Here is a 24,424-nt window from a genome sequence, read left to right as displayed (position 1 = left end):
TGTGTAACTGGAGTGAGTCACTTCTCTGAGCCTTAGTTTCCTATTCTATACCAAAAGTTAACAACAGAACCTACCTTGTATGCGATATGAGACTTCAATCAGCCTTTGCATGTAGGGCATTTCCAACAATTATTTACCAAGTATTTGATCAATGTTTAGGAATACTGGAAGATAACTGTGACACATAAATTTGACTTTATAACACACTAGTGGTCCTGATTATGGGAAAGAAATTACCAAGGAAAATTACTCATTCATTTAGTCAACAAATATTTAAATAAAGTCTAGGAGTTATTCTAAGACTGAGGGTAAGCCAGTGAACAAAATAGAAATAATCTCTTCTCTAATGAGCTTACTTTCCTAAAAATATGCTAAGTCCTCAGTAGCACCATTTATGAAAACTAATACTTGAGCTTTAGGTGTTACAGTATGAAAGTTAAAATGTACAATGCTATAATGTTACAGTGTTACAATTACAGTGAAACAATGGCTAGAAATGGGCAATAGTACTGTGCCTTGTATACTTTGGGAACTATATAAATGTTTGTTAAATGAATCATTCAGGAGTCCTCATAGGAAATAACTTTTCTGGACAAGTAAAACCATAAAACTATCAAGATAACACTTCCCTTTTACTGAAAGATCGATATAATTCCATGGGCAATGCAAATTACTGATACTTTAAGTTAAAAACCATCTTTGTTTACTCAATATATTACACAACATGAAATGATACAGTAAACTAATATTGGATGTTAGTTTATGATAGTTTCTCTTATTTAGCAATTTGGCCATCATACATAATAGGCTAGATATTACTTGTATATAGCCTGTTGCATTTCTTTGAGTACAGAACAAGTGAGTTTTTTAATTGGTAAAATATTTGATTTAAAACTTCCTTTTATTCACCTACCTACAAAGCCCTTAGTGATAAATAAGTGTTGTTGAACTACTGACACTGAACACTTTAAGATCTGGGCTTTCAGTTTGTCTGTTAAGTAGTCTAATAGTAGTTTCCTCACAGATCTTGCTCTTTTCTAAAATCTTTGTTAAAGATATAGAAAGTCAATTCCACTGAATCAGTATCTTTACTTTGATTCAAATCCTTAGTCATTTAAATAGAACAGGAGGTGTATTTACTTCCCAAGTTTATAAAGCTTTAAAAATTTGAACAATTATTTTTAAAAAACAACATTTTACCTGTATCTATGACTTTATAGTAATTGTGTTTTTTTTAAGTAAATGAGCCTTAGAATTTGTCAGATAAGTAAAAGAAGTAATACTTAAGAAGGTATGTTTTCTTTTCATATTTTATTAATTTTAAAGATGGATTCTGAAGAATAATATTTTTCCTACAAAAACCTTACAGAGGAAACATGTTTTTAAATAGCTGCATATTTTGCTTTTTTGTTAGTAAGTACTAAAAAATTATTTAATTTTTATTTTTTAAAAAATGTTATGCATTTTAAAGGTTGCTTTTCCATTTACAGTTGTTACAGAATATTGGCTATACTCCACAAGTTGTACACTACATCCTTGAAAAATTATTTGTGAATGAATGACCATATTCCTATTTTTTATATGCTTCTGCAAAACTTCTTCATTTGCTTTCATTTTGAGAGAAATACCAAGTGACTCATTCATTGATTCATCCAACATTTAAGGAACCCTTATATCAAGCATTTTACTAGGATTTGACAACATATAATCAAATAGGTTAAGATCTTGGATTCTAAATGCTCAAAATGTGGTTAATGAAACAGCCATGTTAAAAAAAATTGCATTTTGTTAAGTGCAGCATTTTATAACAGTACATATCCTATATCATGAAATCAGTTAAACCTAATCATTTACTTCTTCCTGTCATTCATGTGTGTATATATTAACAAATTGTATATTATAAATGTTACATATTATGTAATATTGTATTATATACATAAATTTATGATCAATAAATATGGTGTTAAGAGGTGAATTATTTGAAGACAGTTTAAAACAAACATGAAAATTATTAGTTTGCAAAAATAAAAATCTGAGTTTAACATATAGGACAAAGCAAATCGAAATTAATAGTGGTAATGCTAATGCATTTTCACTAACCTGCCTTTTTTTTTTTTTTACTGTTATTAATTGGTACAATACAATACATTATATCAGTAATTTTAAAGCAGAATATCATACACATCCACAAAGTACTGAAGAAAAAGTGTCATTCTGTTTTGTGAAGAACTGGAGCAGGATGAAATGCAACTCATATCGCACCTAGACTGGAAAATAGATTATTTTCAAAGCAAGCGTGGAATTACTATATAAGTAACCTTTGGTCAAAAAAATATTTCCAGTCCTTTTGAAATAAAAAACTACACCCAAGAAGGAAATCTACAAATAACTTAAATATAGACAGGAGCAAAAGGAAAAAGATAAACCAGAGAACCATTTCTATAATTCTTAATAGGTAACTCGGCAAAGACATGCATTGAAAGGTTTATATTACGCAATGTTTACATTCTGATTCCTATTCATGTCTGGGTTAGTGAAAAGATTAATAGCATGATAAATGCATAAATGTAAAGATTATTTTAGAAAACTATTATCCTACCATCTGCTGTACATTGTGCCACTTCTGAAAAATTCCCTGCTTATTCTGATATATATATGTGAAATATAGAAAAATATGTTTACATGGAGCTTTCACTTAAATCTTTTGAAGAAATTCTGAAAATTGAAGATTCTTAAAGTTAATTCAGTTTTTGAGATGACACAGTTTTTATTTTGCCTTGTTTTTGGCTCACTGAGATATCTGAGTAAGGATAGGAGTTCCCCACTAATTTAAAGGTGCTATTTCTAGAATGTTATGGCCAATTCACTAACAGTGCTTGATTAACTTCCTTATGGATATAATAATGTGACTAATGAAAATAGTCACATAATGATAGAGATCTTTATCATTAAGTGAAAAACCTGTTAAAGCCCAAAGTATTTCCTGTTATTAAAAAAATTCTTTGAGGAAGAGTCACACTTGGGATCATAATCACATATCTGTAGTACGTGATATAGTAAAAAAATGGAATTTTGTGTACATTGCTAACATGGCATGTTTAAAGAGTAATGCTGACCTTTCATGAAACTATAAAGTAGAATTTTGGCTAATTATTTAAATAAATCTCTTCACAATTGAATGCTTCCCCCTCCAAAAACATGTAAGGAGAGAAAAGTTTATTTATCTGGTATATGAATTAAAAAAAAAAACCTGCTATTTATATAATCATGGAAAGTTGTTTTCTAATGTTATCTCATGCAGAAAATTTATACCAGGAAGAGAGTCATCAATGGCCATTAAACTAAATATGTGCTAAAAGTAAAGAGTAATCAAAGATTTGTGACATGAATATTTAAGATTAATTTTCCATACACATGCAGGCCCCAACAAAATTTCAAGTAAGCATTTTTGAATATTTTAAAATTAATGTATAGAATGATAATCAGACAGTAAATTAAAAATTTAGTGCAATTATTTATTTAATAATTTATTCATTAAGTACAGATTTTATATAAAGCACTATGTGAGACACTGAGGATACAACAATGACTTTTTAAAAATTATACAAGAATGAAAAAGAGAACAAATGGCAGAGGTATCTGACCAAATGTGAGGGTAGTGAATGATTGTCCTCAGCAAATCATAAGAGTTAAGATTTAAAAGTTAGAAAAGAGAAGGACCCCTCCCCCCCAAAAAAATGGAGCAGTTCAGATAATTTATATAAATACAAGATGAAAAATATTCATTAAAGTGCCTGAAAGAAAGTATAATTATCTGGAATTCAGTGAACGAACTGAGTATTAGAAAGCAGGGGAGTAAATATGTGAGGCGATCAGAGAACTTAAAGACTGTGCTGATGATTTTGCTTTTAATCCTGAGAGCAATGATTTACCATATAAGGTTTTAACTAGAATATTGGTGTCATCAGATTTATGTTTGAGAAGACAGTTTTGTTTCATTCTAGAAGAAAGATGTAGAGATGTAAAAAGTTGACACGTGGGAGGCCATTTGCTATTGTGGTAAACTAGATAAAAGAAGTGGTTGTGGAGTTGTGATAAATGAGTAGATTTCACAGTTGTTTAGAAGATAGGTCAACCAGACTTGGCAATTTTGATTGGTTATAGGAAAGAGAAGAGAACAGGAGGTATCTGGTGCAAGTAACTGGACAAAGGCTGTTGGTGTCTGTAGAACTGAAATTGCTGGAAAAAGAACATGTTAGGAGAGGGCTGGAGACTTTGAGTTTATTTTGGACATATGAATGTGCCATGTCTTTTCAACATCCAAGTGGGCATGTCAGATAGGTGCTGCATATACATAAGTGTAGCTTCTGGTAAAGAACTGCTCTAATATATAAATGTGGAAGTCATTAATGAGTAGATAGAAACTGAAGAGATGGGAGTGGTTGAAAGGCCCTAGAGAGAATTATGTGAGAACAAATTGTTGATAATCTCAATATTTAAAGGTTAAGTACAAGAAGATAGCCCAAGAGAATATGAGAAAGAGTAGCCAGAAATGTAGGAGTTAAGTCAGATATATGTGTGTCTGTGGAGGGGGTGGGGAGTGAAGGGGGATGAATATTAAAAAATGTATGTGTAAGATAATTCTTAGAAATAGAGACTAATCAACATTGTGAGTAATTTTGAAACAAAAACCATAAAAGAGTATTGTATTCTATGACTTGATTTTGGTAACTGAGGTTATTTGGTGATCTTCCTGAAAGTTCCATAGAAATACATGCTAAACATGTTATCTGCTTTAGCATTTGCTTATAATTCAAATTCTTTATTTTGAATCTAATGGGAATGCTGAACCATGCTTCTGGGACCATTTGTCATACAAATTCTCTAATACACTACTTAAACTAAGCAGGCCGAACTAAGAGAAATGAGATTATATCCTGTCTTCCTCTCTTCTAACAGCTGCCTGCTCCTGTGTATTTTAGCTCACTGAGGCAGATGCTGGGGTGACTGGCCCTTTTGGCACACACCATTCCTGTGCACTGAGTAGACAGGGGCCCAGGGAAGTAACACCCGCACCCCCACCCTCAGCAATCCTCAGCCAAACACAGATGAGCATTGGTCAATATTCCCTCAATACTCCTCTCCGTCACCCATCAATTAAGAGAACCCTGAGGCGTTCCCTACACTGTCTTCAGAGTTTCACAGCAGGACTGACTCCCAGTTGCCCCTGGTGTAATCTGCTCAATAATACACTATTTTTTTTTAATTTTTTTTGATTGAAGTATAGTCAGTTTACAGTGATTTGTCAATTTTTGTGTACAGCGTAATGTTTCAGTCATACACGTACATACATATATTCGTTTTCATATTCTTTTTCATTATAGGTGACTACATGATATTGAACAGAAAAAAAGTGCTGTTTATCTATTTTATATATAGTAGTCAGTATCTCAAACTTCCAATTTATCCCTTCCCACCCTCTTCCCCCTTGGTGACCATGTTTATTTACTAGGTCTCTGAGTCTGTTTCTGAGACTCTTATCAATAATACACTCTTTATTTACTTCCTTCCTTTCCTATCTCACTTCCCAGTGCTCCCTGAGGTCCCCCCTGAAAAAGAAATTTCTCAGGGATTGTTTGTAAGGGTTCGACATTTGTCAGGGTTCTACAGAGAAACCGGATCAACAGGATTTTTACAAAGGTGCAAATTCCAAGATCTGCAAATTGAGTCAGCCAGCTAGGGACCCAGAAGAGCTGACTTAGCTCCAGTCTGAGTCCAAAGGCCAGAGAAACCAGAAGAGATGGGCCTGTAGTGCCATCCTGAAAGCCAGTAGTCTCAAAATCCAGTTTGAGTCTGACATATCAGCTCAAATGCCATTGGACAGGAGGACTTTGTGGGAAGGTCTGCCTTTTTGTTCTATTCTGGGCTTCAGTTTATCAGATAAGCCCTACCTATCTTAGGAGAGAAATCTGCTGCTCAGTCTACTGATTTAAATGTTAATCTTGTCCCAACACACTCTCACTAAAATACCCAGAATAATGAATGAATGGCCAAAGATCTGGACACCCCATGGTGTAGCCAAGTGACATGTAAAATTACACATCAAATTATCATCACACATGTTAACATAACTCTTGTTCCCAAAATCACACTATTCTGATCTTTCTTCTCCCACCATTTTCTCTGGAATTGAAGCTTTATTTTGTATGTCAAGATGAAATTAAATGTTGCTATTTGTATATGTGGTCAGAGTTTAAAAGATGATAGTCCTCATTTTCCCAGGATCATTCTGATTCACTCTTGTTACCCTGTATATTAAATTACTATTCCCTCTTCACTTTTAAAAATGTTCTGCTTGGAAGACAAAATTTTATGATCATCATAGTAATAGATTTTGTAAATGTGATGATGATAATAGAAAAATTAGTGAAGTATATTTCAATCCTTTATTAAATCATCTTTTTCTACTGGTTAAAAATTATGATGAATATGTGTCGTATTTCTTCAAATTAATTTTTTTCCTGGGTTTTATACTTCAGACTAGTTATTTTCCATGATGTACATGAAATAGCTATTTGTAAAGCAAATATTGTTGATTATCTTGAATGCATTTCTTTTTTTAAAGGATTGAGAAAGAATACATTTGGAAAGTATAAGTAATTTGTAAGTATAATGTAAGGTCTTCCACAGGATCGGAGTTTATTGTTCTATAGATGACAAATCTGAATAATATTTTTCTGAAATAAGATAACTAACCTGAAAATGACACAGTTGATGGATAGTTATTTAATTAGTTTCTAAGTCAGAAAGTAAGTATAACCTCAGGGTAGTTCAGTTCTTCTGTCACGACAGAGGGGAGAGTGAGAATAATCGTGACTGTCTGGAACATTCAGAGCCTCGTTTGCTTATGGTTGAGAATATGAAGATAAGCGGAGATACTTTCCTATTGACTATGGAGCATGCACTAGCAAAGTCTCATAAAGGAAAGAGCGTATCTTTCCTTTTATTTTTCATTTTTCTATGAAATGTGTATCTCTTGTTGATTAAAGAATATTACATGGCATAAAAGTTAGAAATATAAATGTCAAAGTGTTTTTGCATCCTCTTCCACCAAGGATGACTTTATTGTTAAATAAAAATAACTTTATAACAATTATGTTGTAGCATATGGAACAAATGTTTGTAATACTCTAAATAGCTATTTCAGATGATTTGCTAACTGTACTTTAGGGCAAACAGCATGTGCTAAGTGCTGCATTACTGCATTTTCATAAAGATTCTGCATAATGCTTGTGAGACATTAGTTGATCTTGAGTTCTTTGTTGGTTCCTTATTGTGAGTCCCTGGTATTCTTGCAACAATGAAAGTGTTGTTATTCAAATGCACATAAATGCATTCAGTCTATAATAATAGTATTCATAGCCATCTATAAATAGTTGAAGAAACAATTGTATGAAATGGTTGATATTCATCTGAACCACTTTTTGCAATTTTGCTTTTAAATTCAGATTTCAGAAGTAATACATCAGTGGCACTCGTAAAATATTCAGATATTTTTGTTAGTTTTTCCTGGACAGAATAGTAGGTTCTTAAAATTGCATACCCTGTTTTTCACCCAATCTAAGATATCCCTTCTAAATATATACAATTAGGCTGAACATACACCAGGATGTACAATTATTAAATATGTAGTTTTTTATGTGTTTAATGACTTTTCTTAATATTTCTTTTTTTTTTTCCTAGATACACCATCAGTAAAGATTATACCATCTACTCCTTTTCCACAAGAAGGACAACCTTTAATTTTGACTTGTGAATCCAAAGGAAAACCACTGTAAGTAATTTAATGAGCAATAAAGTTTTTCACTGTTTCTTCTATCCTGCTTTGACTGCAGACTTTAACTGCAGAAATCCAGTGTTTCTGTCTTTTCTTGGTGGGCAAAGTGATCTCAGAACAGAAAACCCCCTGAACCATGTCTTCATTAAGTGTCTGTTGAAGATTGGTCTTTTACTTTGACATCTAGTGAAGTTTCTGGGAAGGTTTCCAGCTGTGATTTTTGTTTTCTTTTTTTTCCCCACTAAGATGTTTCAACCTGAAAGGAGCATGGGCTTAATCAGTCACTGTTTACATCATCAGACTGATAGAAGTTACACTTTGCTGAACCTAGTTCTCTCATGAAAAACTTTGAACATACTGAATCCTCAAAATATGCCCAAGTTTTAAAGTTACATGGGGAATCATTTTCATAAGGGAAAGCAAATGTACATTTCTTATGTAGCCCCATGAGACATAATTTGGGAATGTGATGTGGTTGGAAGTAATGTGAATGAAAAGGGTCAGAAGCTCAACATTTTTAAATTATAAAGTGATTTCATTGTTACATCACTTCAACTCTAAAATTTCACTTTTTGACCTTCATGTTTATGAACAGCTAACTAATAGAAAAATCTGTATTTAATACAAAATTCAAGTATAGATTAAATAAGCATTATTTAAAGGCTGAAAGTGATTTGATCCTTCTGTCGTAACACTCTACTTGGAAATGAAAGTCATTTATTTGATCTTTTTGGAAGCTTCCAATTGATTTGCATTTCCATTTAAATTTTAATAGGAGGAATTGAATTGTTCTTTATACATGTTGGGGGAGAATAGGTTCTTGCCTCGTGCAGGAAAGAAGTCAAGAGCAAGGCATGGTAAAGTGAAAGCAAGTTTATTCAGAGAGATACACACCCCGTGGACAGAGTGCAGTCTGTCTCTCTCAGAAGGGAAAATGGCTTAAGGGATAACACTCCTTAGGCAGAGTGTGGGCCATCTCGGAAAGGTGAGAGGGAGAGAAGCTGAGAGGTGTGGGGTGTTCAGTTTAAAGTAAAAGTAGATGCACACAGCATAGAGTGCGGGCTGTCTCAAAAGTCAAGAGAGAGAGCGACAGCAAGAGTGACCACGTGGTGCAGAACTGTTAGGTTTTATGGGCTGGGCAATTTCATATGCTAAAGAGTAGGAGGATTATTCCATCTGCTTTGGGGAAGGGGCGAGGATTTCCGGGAAATGCACCCCCATGCCCACATTTTGACCTTTTATGGTCAGCCCAGGGACTGTCATGGTGCCTATGGGTGTGCCATGAGTCTCCAGGTCTACTGGAAGTCTAATCTTCCACCATCTTGGTTCTGATCAGTTTGTCCTGTCCTCAATGGCTGTGTCATTCCTTCAATGGTTGTGTCCTGCCCCCTTTCCTCCTGCTTCATACGTAACTGTATGTGATAGCTTTTCTGCCAACCAAATTTAATTACTAAAAATTTATTTCTCATAACATTTGTTATTTAAGTGTAGATTTTATATTATCACATGAGGAATTTTTCTAAAATAATTTTAAGACAGAAGCCTGAAATTTCAACTTCCTCAGTTGTATTGTATTATACTATTTAACACACTAAGTGAACTCACAATTTCTTTATCACCAGTATCGATATTTTATTTTATTTTTTTACGTTTTTAACATTTTTTTATCAATAGTCATTTTACAATGTTATGTCAAATTCTAGTGTAGAGCACAATTTCTCAGTTATACATGAACATACATATATCCATTGTCATATTTTTTTTCTGCTATGAGCTACCACAAGATCTTGTTTATATTTCCCTGTGCTATACAATATAATCTTGTTTATCTATTCTGCATTTTAAAATCCCAGTCTTTCCCTTCCCAACCCCCGCTTCCTTGGCAACCACAAGTTTGTCTTCTATGTCTATGAGTCTGTTTCTGTTTTGTTATGTTTTGTTTTTAGATTCCTCATATGAGCGATCTCATATGGTATTTTTCTTTCTCTTTCTGGCTTACTTCACTTAGAATGACATTCTCCAGGAACATCCATGTTCCTGCAAATGGCATTAAGTTGTCAGTTTTTATGGCTGAATAGTATTCCATCATGTAAATATACCACCTCTTCTTTGCTCAGTCATCTGTTGATGGACATTTAAGCTGTTTCCATGTCTTGGCTACTGTAAATAGTGCTGCTATGAACATTGGGGTGCAGGTGTCATTTTGAAGTAGGGTTCCTTCTGTATATATGCCCAGGAGTGGGATGACGGGTCATATGGTAAGTCTATTCCTAGTCTTTTGAGGAATCTCCATACTGTTTTCCACAGTGGCTTTCTTTGCTTCCTCTCCCACTCTTAATAATTTAAATGTATTCTTTTACAATTTTGTGTTTATTCTTTTTGTAATTCATGGCAGTTTTCTCCTTTCAAGTTATGAGTTTCTCATTTTTGTAGCATCCTGCTTCTTTTCTATTTACAGTAGACCTGTCAATATTTCTTTTAGCATAGATTTAGTGTTGCTAATAAGCTCTTTTATTTTTTGCTTGTCTGTGAAGTTCTTTATCTCTCCTTCTAAAGGATAGCCTTGCTGGGTAGAGTATCCTAGGCTGCATCTTTTTTCATTCAGGACTTTGAATATATCTTGCCACTCCCTTCTGGCCTGTAGTGTTTGTGTAGAGAAATCAGCTGAGAGCCTTATGGGAGTTCCCTTGTAACTCACTCTTTGCTTTTCTCTTGCTGCCTTTAGAATCATTTCTTTTTCCTTGACTCTGGCCATCTTGATTATGATATGTCTTGGTGTGTGTCTGTTTGGGTCCTTCCTGTTTGGGACCCTCTGAGCCTCCTGTACTTGGATATTTGATTCCTTTAGGTTTGGAAAGTTTTCAGTCATGATGTTTTCAAATACCTTTTCAATCCCCTTTGTTCTTTCTTCCCCTTCTGGAACCCTTATTATGCGTAGATTGGCAAGCTTTATATTATCCCATAGGTCCCTTATATTGTTTTCATTGTTTTTTGTTTTTCTCTCAGCTCTTCTGATTGGGTGCTTTCTGTTGTCCTGTCTTCTAGGTCACTTACTCATTCCTCTGCATTATCTAGCCTGCTTTGTACAGCCTTTAGGTCAGCTCTCATCTCAGCAAATGAGTTTATTAATTCTACTTGGTTCTTCTTTATAGCTTCTATTTCATTTTTGACATATTTTATATCTCTAAACACTATTTCTTTTAGTTCCTTCAGTACTTTGATCGCTCCTTTTTTGAAATCTTGATCTAGTAGGCCATCGATGTCTTTCCTTGATCGTGCTTTCAGGGGATTTCTCTTGATCTTTTAATTGGGAGTGGTTCCTCTGCTTCTTCATATTGCTCATTATCTCTCTGGGACTGTGGCTTAAGGAGTATCAGTTAGCTAGTTCTCTTGGAGACGCTGTGCTCTTAATGATTTTATCGAGAGGTCTTTGTGTCTTTGCCCTGTTTCATGAACTCAGCTTGCTGTTTCCAGAGGCCCTTAGTTGGCACCCTCGTCTGTGCTGCTCCCAGTGGCTGTCGGCTAGCAGATCGCGCCCCCTCCCAATACTGGGTCAGGTGCTGATCTCTTATCCGGTGGGTGGGTGGGTCACTCCCCCTCCCAATGCCGCAGTCAGATGCTACTGTTGGGGGAGGCAGGTGAGCGGATTGCGCCCCCTCCCAGCACTGTGGTCAGGTGCTGCATTCCGGCCAGGAAAGCAGGTTGCCACCTGCCCTTTCCCAGCACCTGTCGCTCCACTGCTCTGTGCAGCTGCCCGCTCCAGCTCTTGTCGGTGTTCCGAAGGCGGGCTTGAGGAAGATCGTGGAACGCCCTGCCCCTGCTCTGTGCCAAATCTCAGCTCCTTATTTGTCTTGGTGGCACGAGTTCTCTGAGGTGCCAGGGCAGAAAGACCCTATCTGCCTCCAGCTGTAAACAAGTCCGGGTCCTGCCTAGGAGGTTTCGGAGCCCCCAGCTGTGGATTCAGGTCTTGGCCCCACCTCCACCGGGGCACTGTGCACAGGATAGTATGGCGGCTGTGGCTGAGCCCCGCCTCTCTTCTCGTGAAAAGCGCCAGTAATGGGCTCACAAGTCTGAGGAGACAAAGGCTGTGGCACCCCTCCCCCAGGGCACACCAGCCCCGTTGCTTTGGTTTTTTCGCAATTTATGGGGGACCGAGGTTGTTCTGCTCCGTATCCCCTCCCAGCCAAGGCATGCAGCCCCCTGCAGTCCCCCAGGGCTGCCTCAGTGCAGCTGCCCCAGTCCTCTGCCTGGCTCAGGTGGCCTATCCCGGCCCCAGCTGCCGGCTCGCATCTTGGGCTGGGTGTCGCGGGGACCCTTTGTGCCCGTTTAACTCAGTTCTTTAGGTCAGGGGGTGCTTGGGGCAGATCTGAGCCTCAAAGGCTCCCTCTCTGTCCCAGTGGCCTCTCCGTTGGAGAGAGGAGACCCAACAAACGAGCGCCAGTCCTTCTTTGCTGCTCCCTCTCCGCAGGATCGGTCCTGCACTGTTTTGCTTTTTCTTCTTTCTTTTTTCCTTTTTTCCTACGAGATTTTTGGTGTCTTTGTCTTTCAAAGAGGGCAATGTTCTGTGCGAGTTCAGCAGGTGTTCTGGTTGGCTGAGTGGGTCCATGGATGTGAATTTTGGTGTATTTGTGGGAGAGGGTGAGCTACGAGCGTCCTTCTACTCTGCCATCTTGCTTCTCTCTCCAGTATTGATATTTTAAAACTGTTCTCTCTTCTAGTAATTATTTTCTAAAGAATAAAAATATACTGATTTAAAGAGAATTTTATAAATTAATCTATTTTCTATCTTTTAACAAACTTTTAAGGCATTTTCAGACCTTGAAAGGAGCATATTTTTTCATAGTAGCTTTACTACATTCATCCTGTGCAGTTCACTTTGGTAGTTCTTACCCTCTGATAAGCTTAAATTGCTTATAGAAAACATTTTTCAACGGCAGTTCGCTATCTAAATGTGACAGTGCATTTCAGTATTATAGCTTCAAGAAGTGCTTTTGGCTGTAAGTTCAATACTTGGACTAAGAAAGAAGTGTAATAGACTCTTGGCGGCGTTTGACGTACTTAAGTCTTAATTTCTTACTCCCGGTTCTGTGTATCTAATACCAGAACTTTTTTCCTAACTTCCCTTCCATTTCAACTTTTATTCCTTTTGCTTATTATTTTCCAACTCCTTTCCTCCTTTCTCTCTCTCTTTTCTTTCTTTCTTTCTTTTTTTTTTTTTTTTTGCCTCTGTTTCTCCTTATAACCCCAGAAGTCAGAATTTGGGGATATAATAAAGGAAGATGATCAGGATCAGGGCATGGCAAAGCAGTTTTTACTTTTACCCTTTCTCCATAGTTCTGCCCCAAAGTACATATGTGTACATTTAGAATATATGTACAACTTATGCAATGAAATGAGGTGAAGATGAAAAATATATAGAATGCTTGGGAGTAAATAGATCACTGCTCAAATAGAGCCCAATTACCTGTCAGTGGTCTACTCTTTGGTTCCATATCCACTCACAACAACAGAAACAGAATTTTATTCACATGAGTGCTTGGAGTCTGATCTGTGTAATTAGTTTATTAAGTAGTCTGTTTCTCTCAGCTCAGATATGGCTGAATAGCTGTGCCTTATTGTGGGACTCTGTTTCAGTTACCTAGAAGCAAACTCAGTGTGCAATACTCCTCTGTACTGTGGATGAATGTAAAGCCCAATGATCTCTCATTTATTTATTTAAGAATAAAAAGTTTATGAAATAGAAAATGTCACCTTTCTTGGAAGGACCCTAATTAGTATCACTTTGCTATAGGTAGTGGAAATAAAAATGCTCCTTATTTTACAAAAAGGAAAAACTAAAGCTCAGTGTTAACCAGTGTTCCTCATTTATGCATATTTTAAATGGATGAGTCAGACTTTAAACTTAGTTCAGTCAATGCCCAAAGCTTACATTCCTTCACCGATTTTCTGCTGCTTCAGTTGCTGAATCCATATTGTCAATTATGTTAGCCTAAGTCACTTTTGAAAAACTAGGATGGGCTCTCTGATAATGTGCAGCACTGAACTGCAGTCCCTGGATGCTAGAAGTTGGAGAACTGGCTCCTTCCAGGACACTTCACTGCTGCCATTCTCTCGTTTCATGCTTTCTTCTATTTGTATGCCATTTCTGGAAATTTGCAAAATTCCTAACAAACTGACCATTTCTAGCATGAATATACAGCCATATTAAAACCTCTAATTAGTTTAGTATCTTCCAGCAATTAACTTCTAAGCTCCATAAGGGTTAAAATATTTATTACGTTTTATCTTATCATTATGGATCCTAATTTTATGTTCTCTATGCTGTGGTCCACAAGTAAATCTACATTAACATTCTCTTGTATTGTGTTCTTATTTCCAACTTTCTGTTTTACCATTTTCTTTCCTAAGGTCATTGTCATTAAAGGTATAGCCAACTGCTTTGATTCCTTTTTGCCTTTAGACCACTGCTTCTCTTAAGTCCTTCCTAATTATCTTAAAATACACTCATCTGCATTTTCAAAGTAACTGTTATTTCCAATAAATGAAGGCAGTAACCTCTTTAAAGACAGTCTTATTTCTAGCCTCTCATTAGTTTCTGTTCTATCTCTAATAGTGCCAGATGAGGCAGATAGGACAAAAACAAACAAACGAACAAGGGAAGACAAAATAAATGATTGGATTTTCCCAGAAGGAAATTTTGCTGATCATAAAGCAAACAAGTCTCACTAGAGCAAAGAGAACAGAAGGCCAATTGAAATGGATTAATCAGGAAGTTAGTAGCTGGTGGGGAAGCAAAGAAAATGGGAAGACCACCCACTTCAGAAAAAGAATCATTAAACCTGGAAAAGGGTGAGAAAAGAAAGTTACATCACACAGAAGTTTTAAAATGAAAAATGGTAGAGAGGCTGCCCATATTTTAAGATAGGATCAAAAAAGCCTGTAAACAAGGGGCTAAAAATGAAATAAGTGATAGCATATGTACCCAGTGGGTAGGTCCGAATTTCCTATTTTACTCCGGTAATCACTGTCAGAGTTCTGCCCCATTAGTTTGCATCTATTACACCTGATTCCCCGTTTTGTCATTTTTAGAATCCCTGAGAAGCAATGCTGTGGCTTAGCTTCTAATTGGCTCCTGAAACACCTAATTTCTATTATCTTTACCATTTACCTGAGCCACCTTGAATGAGCAGGTGAGACTCAGAAATGAATAATGGATGTATGATTTCTGTACGTCCTGTAGCTGACTTAAATCCATGACCAAGTCGATACTGTTTCCTACAAATATTTGACGAATGTATGATATCTTGAAGAATGAGCTATTCATGAATGACGGTGCGTTAATAGTAGCCAAGAATACCACCACTATCTTTTGTATAAATCACAGAACGGTGGAGTAGCTCAGCTTGTGCTGAGACTCATTCCCTAGCCTGGCCTCCTGTATGCTAATATTGTTTTCCTTGTTCTAAATGCGAGGGCCCTGGTGACTGTTTATGAACAATCATGCCTTATTTGCCTGCTTTGGACTGAAGCCTTTTGCTGTTTTCCTGTGGAACAGCTGCATAACTTGGGCCAGGACCAAATTGTTCCACTTGACATTGCTATAGAGGCATTCTATTCTTTCCTTAAAAGAGAGATTACTGTACATGTCTGTCTATTGTTTTAATTTTAGTTTAAAGTGAGGACCGAGCTAATGCCAACCACTTCCCTTTCAAGTCCCCAGAGTTTTTGCAACCATCATCTTTCTTTGGCTGAATTCCCAGGCAGCTTTCAGGCAGCAGCATTCTCCATTTATAGAAGTAGAGGAGGGGAAATAGCTGTTATATTACATTAAAGTTATGACCTTAAAAGGTGTGGGGTTGCCCCTCACATGCTGCAGCTAAAGAAACATCATTCATTTCAATCAAATGTTTAACGCTTCGTAAATTTACTTCAGAAAAATAAAGGGATATTTTCAGTCATGTATATTTATTATTTATTCTATAACAGAAAATAACTGTAGGTATTGATAAATTTTTCAGTGTATCCAGCATGATGTTTATGTTGTACTTACTGTTTTACCTTCTGGTAACCATAGTGTTTCTTATGTTTTTGGCATAAATCTAGTATATATAATTGCATAGCACATAACATTGCTATTATGTACAAGAAGAAAGATTTTCATCTTTAGGAAGACAGATCACATATCGTATAACAACTAGTGAGATATTTTAGAGGAACCCTTATGCATCCATTTTCAAAATGATCAAGACTTTAAGAAGAAATTTGATAAGAACACACTGATGCATTTTCCTTTTTGCATAATAGAGCTTTTAAAACAAGATGTAAATTAAGGCAAAACAATTTTATTTGAAGTCTCTTTTCTCAGCCTAGTGTGCATCTTTTTTACAAATCACAGGTTATTTACTAATTGTCATATAATCTAGTCACAGTCAGAAGTGACAAAACAAACGCGTTAAAGAAGGCAAGTTATCCAGGGTGAAATGTATTAACCCCAAACAAAACAAAGTATAAATTTGTCAACCAAAGAACCATGCAAGAGGCTGTAAATAATAAAATAGTTTCTTTGGGGTCTTAAGAACTGCAATTCAGGAGAACATACGTTCCGATTAAACCAAAGGAATGCTCAGGGGAAAAGAAAGAGTCAGGGGCTTAAAAAGGCAAAAAGGCATGAGGCTGTTAAAAGTTGCCTGATGAGAATTGTGATTGACTCTGATGTGAGTCAGAAAATATTTGTCCTTAAGGAATCATGTATTATTTTAGGGTAGTCCAATAAGTAGATAGGCTGCCTCAAGTTATTTTAGGGTAAGGGTCCAGTAAGTATCTTGACTTTCTGGCAGATGACTTGGAAGCCTCCATCAGAACAGTGAGATCAGAAGGTCAGATTCCATCGGGCTGAGATGTGCAGAAGTCACACTTTCTTAATGCTCTCCTGGCTCCATTTTAGAGAGTTCTTTCAACAACACAGACTCCATTTTGATTTTCCTTTCACAAACTTTGGGAAAAGAGTATGAGTTACAATGATAATAATTTTATATGATTTGACCTAATGCCTAGTAGATGTTAATTATATAATACCTATCTCTCTCCTGCCATCTATGCTATAGAAAGCCATCTAATTAATCATCAAGGTCTGTGTTTATGTTCAGATATAATACCTAAGCTGTCCTGCTCTAGGGCAGAAAAAACTGACACAGTAGAAAGGGAAATATAGTAGTAGGTTTGAAGAATAAGTCTGTGCATATCTGTTGGCCTAAGTGGTCTTGAGCAAATCGCTTAACCACATCAAAAATTTTTTTTTGATTAATAAGCTTTATATTTTTGAACAGTTTTAGGTTCACAGTGAAATTGAGTGGAAAGTGCAGAGAGTTCCCATATAACCCCCATCCCGACTGATGTACAACCTCCCTCGCTATCAACAGACCACACGACAGTGGTACATTTATTACAAACAATGAATCTGCAGGGACTCATCATCTTCACCCCGAAGTCTGTAGTTCACCAATGTCAAAAATATTTTTCTATTTTATGAAATAAAGAAAAAAAATCTAGTGAACAAATCGTTTTAAATATTAATGAAAATAGATATGAAATTTCTGCCTCCAAGTAATTTCATAATAAATAATAGCCATGAGGATGGTAAAAAGCTATTATTCTATTAAACAATTACATGTAGTGTATCTCACCAAGGTTTAAACTCAGAAGTCTTAATTATGTTTTTAATACTCACGCTGATATTGGGCTACAAGAGTGACCCTGCAAACTGAAGTATTATCTCACATGTCCTCCAGGTCTCTGAAATTCAAGGTTCCAAGCGGAATAAACTCATCCTAGGACAATGATCTGTGACTTTCTAAAGAATGTTTGAACAGCAAAGGAATCCAGACTAAAGTCATGGCAAAACTGACAGAGCAACAAGGCTTTCTTAGTTGAGTTTAAATGATAATAATGAGCTGTAGGAAAGAGGAGCTGAGACATGAACCCTCATCAGGGGTCAAATGTAAAACAACTAGAAATGGGAAAATCCTGAGCTGCTCCACAGTGTTCAGGTAGAAACTTTTTTAGAACAATTGGAAAGAACCGAAAGGGGTAGAGAATGAGTCCTGGTTCCACGAATGTGGCAAATGCTACACTGTAGAATTCTGCTGGGATGAAAGAGACTAACTAGTTAGCTAGTTTCAACATAGACAGCCAAAGCAGGAGACCTGGAAGCTTTCAAGAAACCAAAACTAAGTGAATAGCATGGCTCATATGTGGTTAAGAAACCAGGTCTGTGATGTAGAAGACCTTGTTTTGGTGCAGGTGTCCAAGTTCATTCATGCTTATTGTCTTATTTAAACCATACAACTATCCTGTTATAAAAGGTTTTCAAAGACTCCTATTATTGTTGTTTTGTAGATAAGGAAAATAAGTCCTGTGGAGATTATATGACCTTTTCTGTTCACGCAGTTGATAAATGGTAAAATTGAAATTAAAAGGCACATTTTTAAAAATTTAACAATATTGATGGTTGTGTTTTCAACTCTCTTATATTGTTTTTTCACAGTAGCCTAGTAAAGTTGGCATGAATGAAAGAGTTCTTACAAACTTCTAGGAAAGCCTGTGTTTTAACCAAATCGTTGTAAAAGATTACGTTATTAGTCAAACCTGTATTAGCAGATCTAAACATTATCTTAGGAGTCTTTAAATAGATCTGTAGTTTTTGCTTAGATATCATGATTGTATGCATAATTACTATGTTGTTAAATATAATATAATTTATAAATTTATAAATGAATATAAATATGTTTTTAAAAACCAGATTATATTATGTTCTTAATTTTTTGTATCTTTGAGAAAATTAAGACTGCAGATTAAAACTACACAGCAGTATCAGTGCAAAGACCGTATCAATGTAATGGTATATGATGCAGAGCCTTAGAGAGTAAATAGAATAAGCAGAAAATAAAAAATAATTTAAAAAATCACTCCTCAAAAATATATCTTTCTTGTTAAATACTGTGCTTAATATGTCACCAAAACAACTGGTGGAGTAAACATAATGAGGGACTTCTTATTGTGTAAAAACTCTCACAGAGGCAGTGGTTGGATGATAAAAGTGACAGAGCATTTAGATTGTTTATTCCCCCTTGTGTTCTGATATCTAGAGAGAGATAGTCTCCATTAATTACTTAAAAGTTTAAGGCAGTAGTTATTTTTTTCTAAAATGTTTTCAGAGGAATAATATTGGGAAATTATCTCCAACTTTTCATCATTAAAAAAATATATATCCATGTGCTGTCCTTTCCATGTGAGTTTCTTTTCTGAGGCACATATGGTCTTTTGCGTCCATCTCATGGCTTCAAAATTTAATCACACGTTGACTCTCTGGAAACACACAAGTGGTTGTCTTGGAAATGAGACTGAATATATTTGGTTTTGTTTTTGAAACAACAAGCTGGCTCTCGGTAATCTCCACTGCTGTTACTTAGACTGGGCATCTGTGGTGTGTTGGGCACTCAGTCATTTTCAATTAAATGTTCTTGTGTCTTGTGAAAGTCCCACGAGAGCTTGCAGAACCATAATTATAGATCCATAGAGGAAATGTACTTCTTGAACATTTCTAGGTAAGCAATTTTCTGGCAACAAAAACCAATTATTTTGAGGGATTAGGTAAATGTTCAGTGAGAAACTCTAACACTAAATTTTCTCAATATGTTTAAGACACCACTGTGGATTGATGCTGTCATATACTTGACTAGATTTTTAAGATGTGCACTTTTGGGCTCATGGTTTAAAAATCTATTTTTTTATATATTAATTATGAGATTACATCTAAGTATTTTACTCCTTATTTGAAGATCTATAAACATTGCATTTGTGTTTATGTAAAAACAGTCATCAAAGTGGGAATTAAGGAAAAGTATAGAAACAAAAATCACACTTAACTTTAAAAAAAGCTGAAATACTGTGCCTCATCCTTAATTTAAAAAAGTGTTAACCCATTGCTCAACAAGTGCCATTCAATTAGGTGTTTTTTTCTCTTTGCAATTTTTTTTTTTCATGCAGTGTCATAATGTTAGAGCTAATATCTTTCTGGTGATCACCAGTCAGCTTACTGAGATGTACATTGTTCTGTGCTGGTATATTTTAACTATCACTTTTTCATAATATATGAAGAAAACAAAATGTGGAAAACAAAATTAATTAAAAATCACTGTAGATATTTGGTATTATTTCAGTTAATGGTGATATAAAGAAAATTCCTCAGTGGAAAGCCATTTATTCATATCCTAAAGAAATTTTCTTGCATTATATGTGTTTTTACAATGCTTGGTGTGTATTGTTTCACTTTTCCAAATATAATCTCAATCATACAGTCACCCCTAAACTTCAAAGTCTGAAAAAAATTTGAACAGCAATGAACGAAGTTGTAGAAAATATGAACATTTACAGATGTCTTCAATTAGAATAGAGGGAATCTGTTAGTGATGGATGATGGTTTTAAAGCCCAGCCCTCAAATTCAGAATACCAAAAATATCTGGGAAGCTTAAAGGAAAGGAGATAGAAAAGAGATAGACAAAATTTTTAAAGCAGGAGAAAAGAGCAGTAAATTTGAAAATTGTTGGTTTTATTAACATCAATTATGGTGAAGCTGAGTCTTGGGGACATTCAGGAAAAGAACATGCTAAGTCCTGGTCACTTCAGTTCCTCTAAAATCATCACTGACTGCACAATAATGTATGTTCAAACTGTAGAGATCTTGGCTCTGAAAAAGCAGTTGAATGACTTGAAGTATGTTCTGGTTAATAATATAGAAAAATTTGATCCTTTGAGAAGGATTTCATCCAAATGATTAAAATCCTTGCAAACGTTTTAATCTTAAATTTCATTTATCTTCAGCATTTACTCACATGGAGCATTTAATTCCCCAGCTACCAGATAAATGATGTGCACTTACTTGTACTTTTCCAAGACCATTGGTTTTAATATTAGAAAAGAAACAAGTCATGGAGCAGAAGCGATTCTATAATGGTGACACAGTGAGACCTTATAAGGTTAATTAGCACAATTTTATAGTAGTGAAAGTAATGGATTGTAGAGTAACTCTTATATGGAAAATAGAACCCCATCATTGCAACATGCCCTTGAACTGAATGGTTTTCAGGGATTAGGATGCTTGTAGATACATTTTATATGGTATCAAATTGTCCTTATAATGTATACAGGTTGATAAAGTAGCAGATTCTGGGAAACTCAAACTCAAGTTCTTGATTTAAAAAACATGAGATGTTCCAAAGTCTAGCTTAGTCAAAGGCAGTTTCAAGGGGTTATTAAGTTTCAAATAAATTGAAAATAATATTTTCTTAAGAATTTTTTTAAACTATCATAGAGCCTTTAAGCTTAATGTACATTACACAGAGGGACTTACTATTGCTTGGATGAGGGAATGAATGTTTACTCAAGATTTCTTGATCTTTTAACCAGGAATTAATATTCTGTGTTTATTGAAGAAAAAATGTTAAGTATAGATAAGGCATGGGTAATTGTTTTGCTTTAGCACAAAGTCCTTGAGAGATTAGCCTAAGCATTTGTCACAGTCTTGAATATTTTTCCTTCAGTGCTAAAATCTGTCACTCCTTCAGGATCATAGCAATCTTATCTTTTCTGGGGATAATCTTTTATTTTTTGCACCACAAATTGGCTGGAATTATACAGTGTGTGGTATGAATGCTTTGTTTTTCAGAAGTGTTAAAATAATCATCAGTGAACGGTACCTTATCGCTAAAAAATGGTCCAGGATTTCACAGCACTCTCAAAAATGCCATTATTTTCAAGTCATCTAAAGAGCACTTACCTCTTGCATATAGGTTATTTTCTATTCTTTTCTACAAGCTTCTAAAGTTGTAGGCAAGAAGAACCTTAAGAAATCAGAATCAAGTAGCCTATGCTCAGATTAATCAGAATAGAAGAAATCCATTTCTTGTTTTCTACTGAGGTTTTAAATCTAATGATGACGTTAACATTGATGTTATTGTCCTGTCTAAATCTAATCCTTAATGTAAAGAGACTCCTTCTACTTGACACTATACTAGTGTAATAGTTCATTTCAGGAATTTACATGAGTAGATAAATTTAGAGTCAGATCTTCCACTTGGAATTCAATAAGTAGGCTTGAATTTTCCACTTCAAAGTGACTTTATTACTGCGTTGTACACCTTTGACCCTGTCAGAAATACTGATGGTGATATTTAAGTGGGGGCTTTCATTGTTGAGCTTTTCAACAGAAATCACTGGGATTCTCAAACTGCAAATAGAAAAAAAATTCATTGCTTTTCATAACAAGAATTGTACAGCTATGGGAATTATCTATTCTGAGTAAAGACTAACCCTTAAGAATTATGAAGATATAGCAAGAGATTGAAGAATACACCCAGAAACCACTAACACCAGAACAGAGTGGAAACCAATGAGAAAAAAAGTTAAAGAACCGTTTTACTCTTTCTGTCACACACACACACACACACACACACACAGATAAACAAAGACATGCTTATTAAATGAGTCAATAAAAATAATTTCAACAGGTTAGAAACACAATGGAAAATTACACATTTAAAAGAGAAGTAAAGAATTTTCTTCTTCTCTTTCTCTCACTCTTTTTTTTAATCTCTTCATTTACTGTGTTTTTCCAGTAAAATTTGAAATGTTAGGGCAGAGCTCCATTAACAAATGATGATACCAGCTGTACCAAAGTACAGATTTTGCAAAAATAATTATTTTAAATATTATGTTGAAGAACTATGGAAGGCAGAAATGAGTTGATCTAATCCTATATTCTAAATATTTATGGTAACATGTGAGATATATTTCCACATATCAGAAAAACAAAAACTTTTTTTTAAGTCATGAAATACTCGAAGACACAGTCATGAAGTGTATTTTACTTTAAAATTGCCTTTCATTGTCTTCATGTGCATTCTTAATGATGACTTCAAGAAGTTTTTAAAAAAATCAGCCATTTACTCTCTCTCTGATTTTTTTCAGTTTAGATGTTCTGATAGAAAGACAGAGAAGATGGAGAAGTTGGTTTCATCAGGGCTGGGAATTAACCAGTTAAGCACAATGGATGGAAAAAGAAAAACATATTGATTGCACAGTAATACTGATTAAAGAGAGATGTAAAGTTAGGAGGGAGTTGAAGAAGAAAGGTAAATTATGGGTTCAGTAGTTAGGATTGGAGGTTTTGATGATGAGCTGAATAGTGAACTGAAAAGACTGGAGGTTATGGTCGAAAAAATAGAAATATTTAAGGTAGTGAAGCAATGATAATGACAAAGTGTATTGTGTGATCGTGGCTGAGTAGGGCTAACAAAATGATTATTGGATGTGAGAGGTTCAGAGAACTGGGAGGTCAAGGTATTGGATGGGTTATATATGTAAATGTGTAAGTCAGTGAATGTTTAAAGAGATTCTTTCTTTTCTGATAATGTTAATTTCTTTTGACTTCTCTAAGACATATTGAACTATATCATCTTTCTATCCTCATCACCTAAGAAAGAGTATTCCATGATGTTTGGTAATTTGCTCTTTTGTTTTTTCTCTTATTTTTGGACCATTGCTTGGCTCCGATCTCTCTGTAAAAAGAATTCCAGTCCTGCCTTCTGCTCTGATTTCTCATTTCCTTATTGTTGGGTAGAGATGTATTTCTTGATTTTCTTCTGGCACTTGAATTTGGTATTCCTCAAACTGAAATCATTAAGTTTTCCTTTCCTCTGTTTCTCAGCTTGTTTCCAACCTGGTTTATGTTGTGTTTGTCGTTCGGTTGATTGGTTGGTTGGTCTTGCATTGTAATTTTTTTCCTATTTAGGACTAAGAATGTTCTTATGAAACAGACTAGACGCCATAAAGAGGGTTCCTCCTCTCTTTTTATTAGCACCATACATTTTCTGGCTCCAAAAAGTTGTGTCTCCTTTCCCAAGAGCTTTTCAAGTATCTTCTGTTATTCTGTGCTTTCCTTTCTTATCACTCCAATTTCATGTAAAACTTTTTCTCTCTTCAGATCTCTCTATATATGGTCTCTTCATTGAATTTTTGTTTTTCAGATAAGTCCAATTGGTATTCTTAAGGGAGACTCTGATAAGGTTTATTTACTTCTCAAAAGCCTTAGCAAAATATTTCCATTATTCACAAAAGTCTGAAATTACTCACCTGATACTCAAGGCCAGGGTTGAGTGCGTTGCTAAAAAATGTACAGGTTTAAATGTACAGGTTTGTGCTTTATCCCCAGACATCTCTATTCCAATTTTTTTCATTTATTTGCTTTTGTTCATCCTCCTCTTTATGACCAGGATTTTACTACCACATTCATTCTGTATTCCTGTTAATGGTATCATCAGTCTTTTGGCCTAACACTAAAATAATTCTTTTTCATGTTCACCTTTTTGTCCTATAAATATTGTCTTGGACTGAGATTCTTATGAACATTTTGGTTGTGTTCCTTAATATCAACTTACATCTTGGCTTTTGATTTTATTACTCTTAACTGAGTTATCATATCAAGTGCTTTTAACTTTGCCCTTTATTAGTTTGTTATCTTAGACCTAACA

The 24,424-nt window shown here is 35.2% G+C and overlaps 1 protein-coding gene across 10 annotated transcripts in view; it reads left to right on the top strand.

The window, feature by feature from the left end:
* Positions 1–24,424, top strand: part of CADM2 (cell adhesion molecule 2) — a 489,482-nt gene that overhangs the window by 378,244 nt on the left and 86,814 nt on the right. For all 10 annotated transcript variants that reach the window (XM_072967458.1, XM_072967476.1, XM_072967472.1 and 7 more), the window contains one exon: positions 7,744–7,834. In XM_072967458.1, the coding sequence (XP_072823559.1) occupies positions 7,744–7,834 (91 nt within the window). The remainder of the gene's footprint in view (positions 1–7,743; positions 7,835–24,424) is intronic.

The sequence above is a fragment of the Vicugna pacos genome, chromosome 1, assembly GCF_048564905.1.
Source record: "Vicugna pacos chromosome 1, VicPac4, whole genome shotgun sequence".
Lineage (NCBI taxonomy): Eukaryota > Metazoa > Chordata > Mammalia > Artiodactyla > Camelidae > Vicugna > Vicugna pacos.
This window is presented reverse-complemented; position numbering and strand designations above follow the sequence as displayed.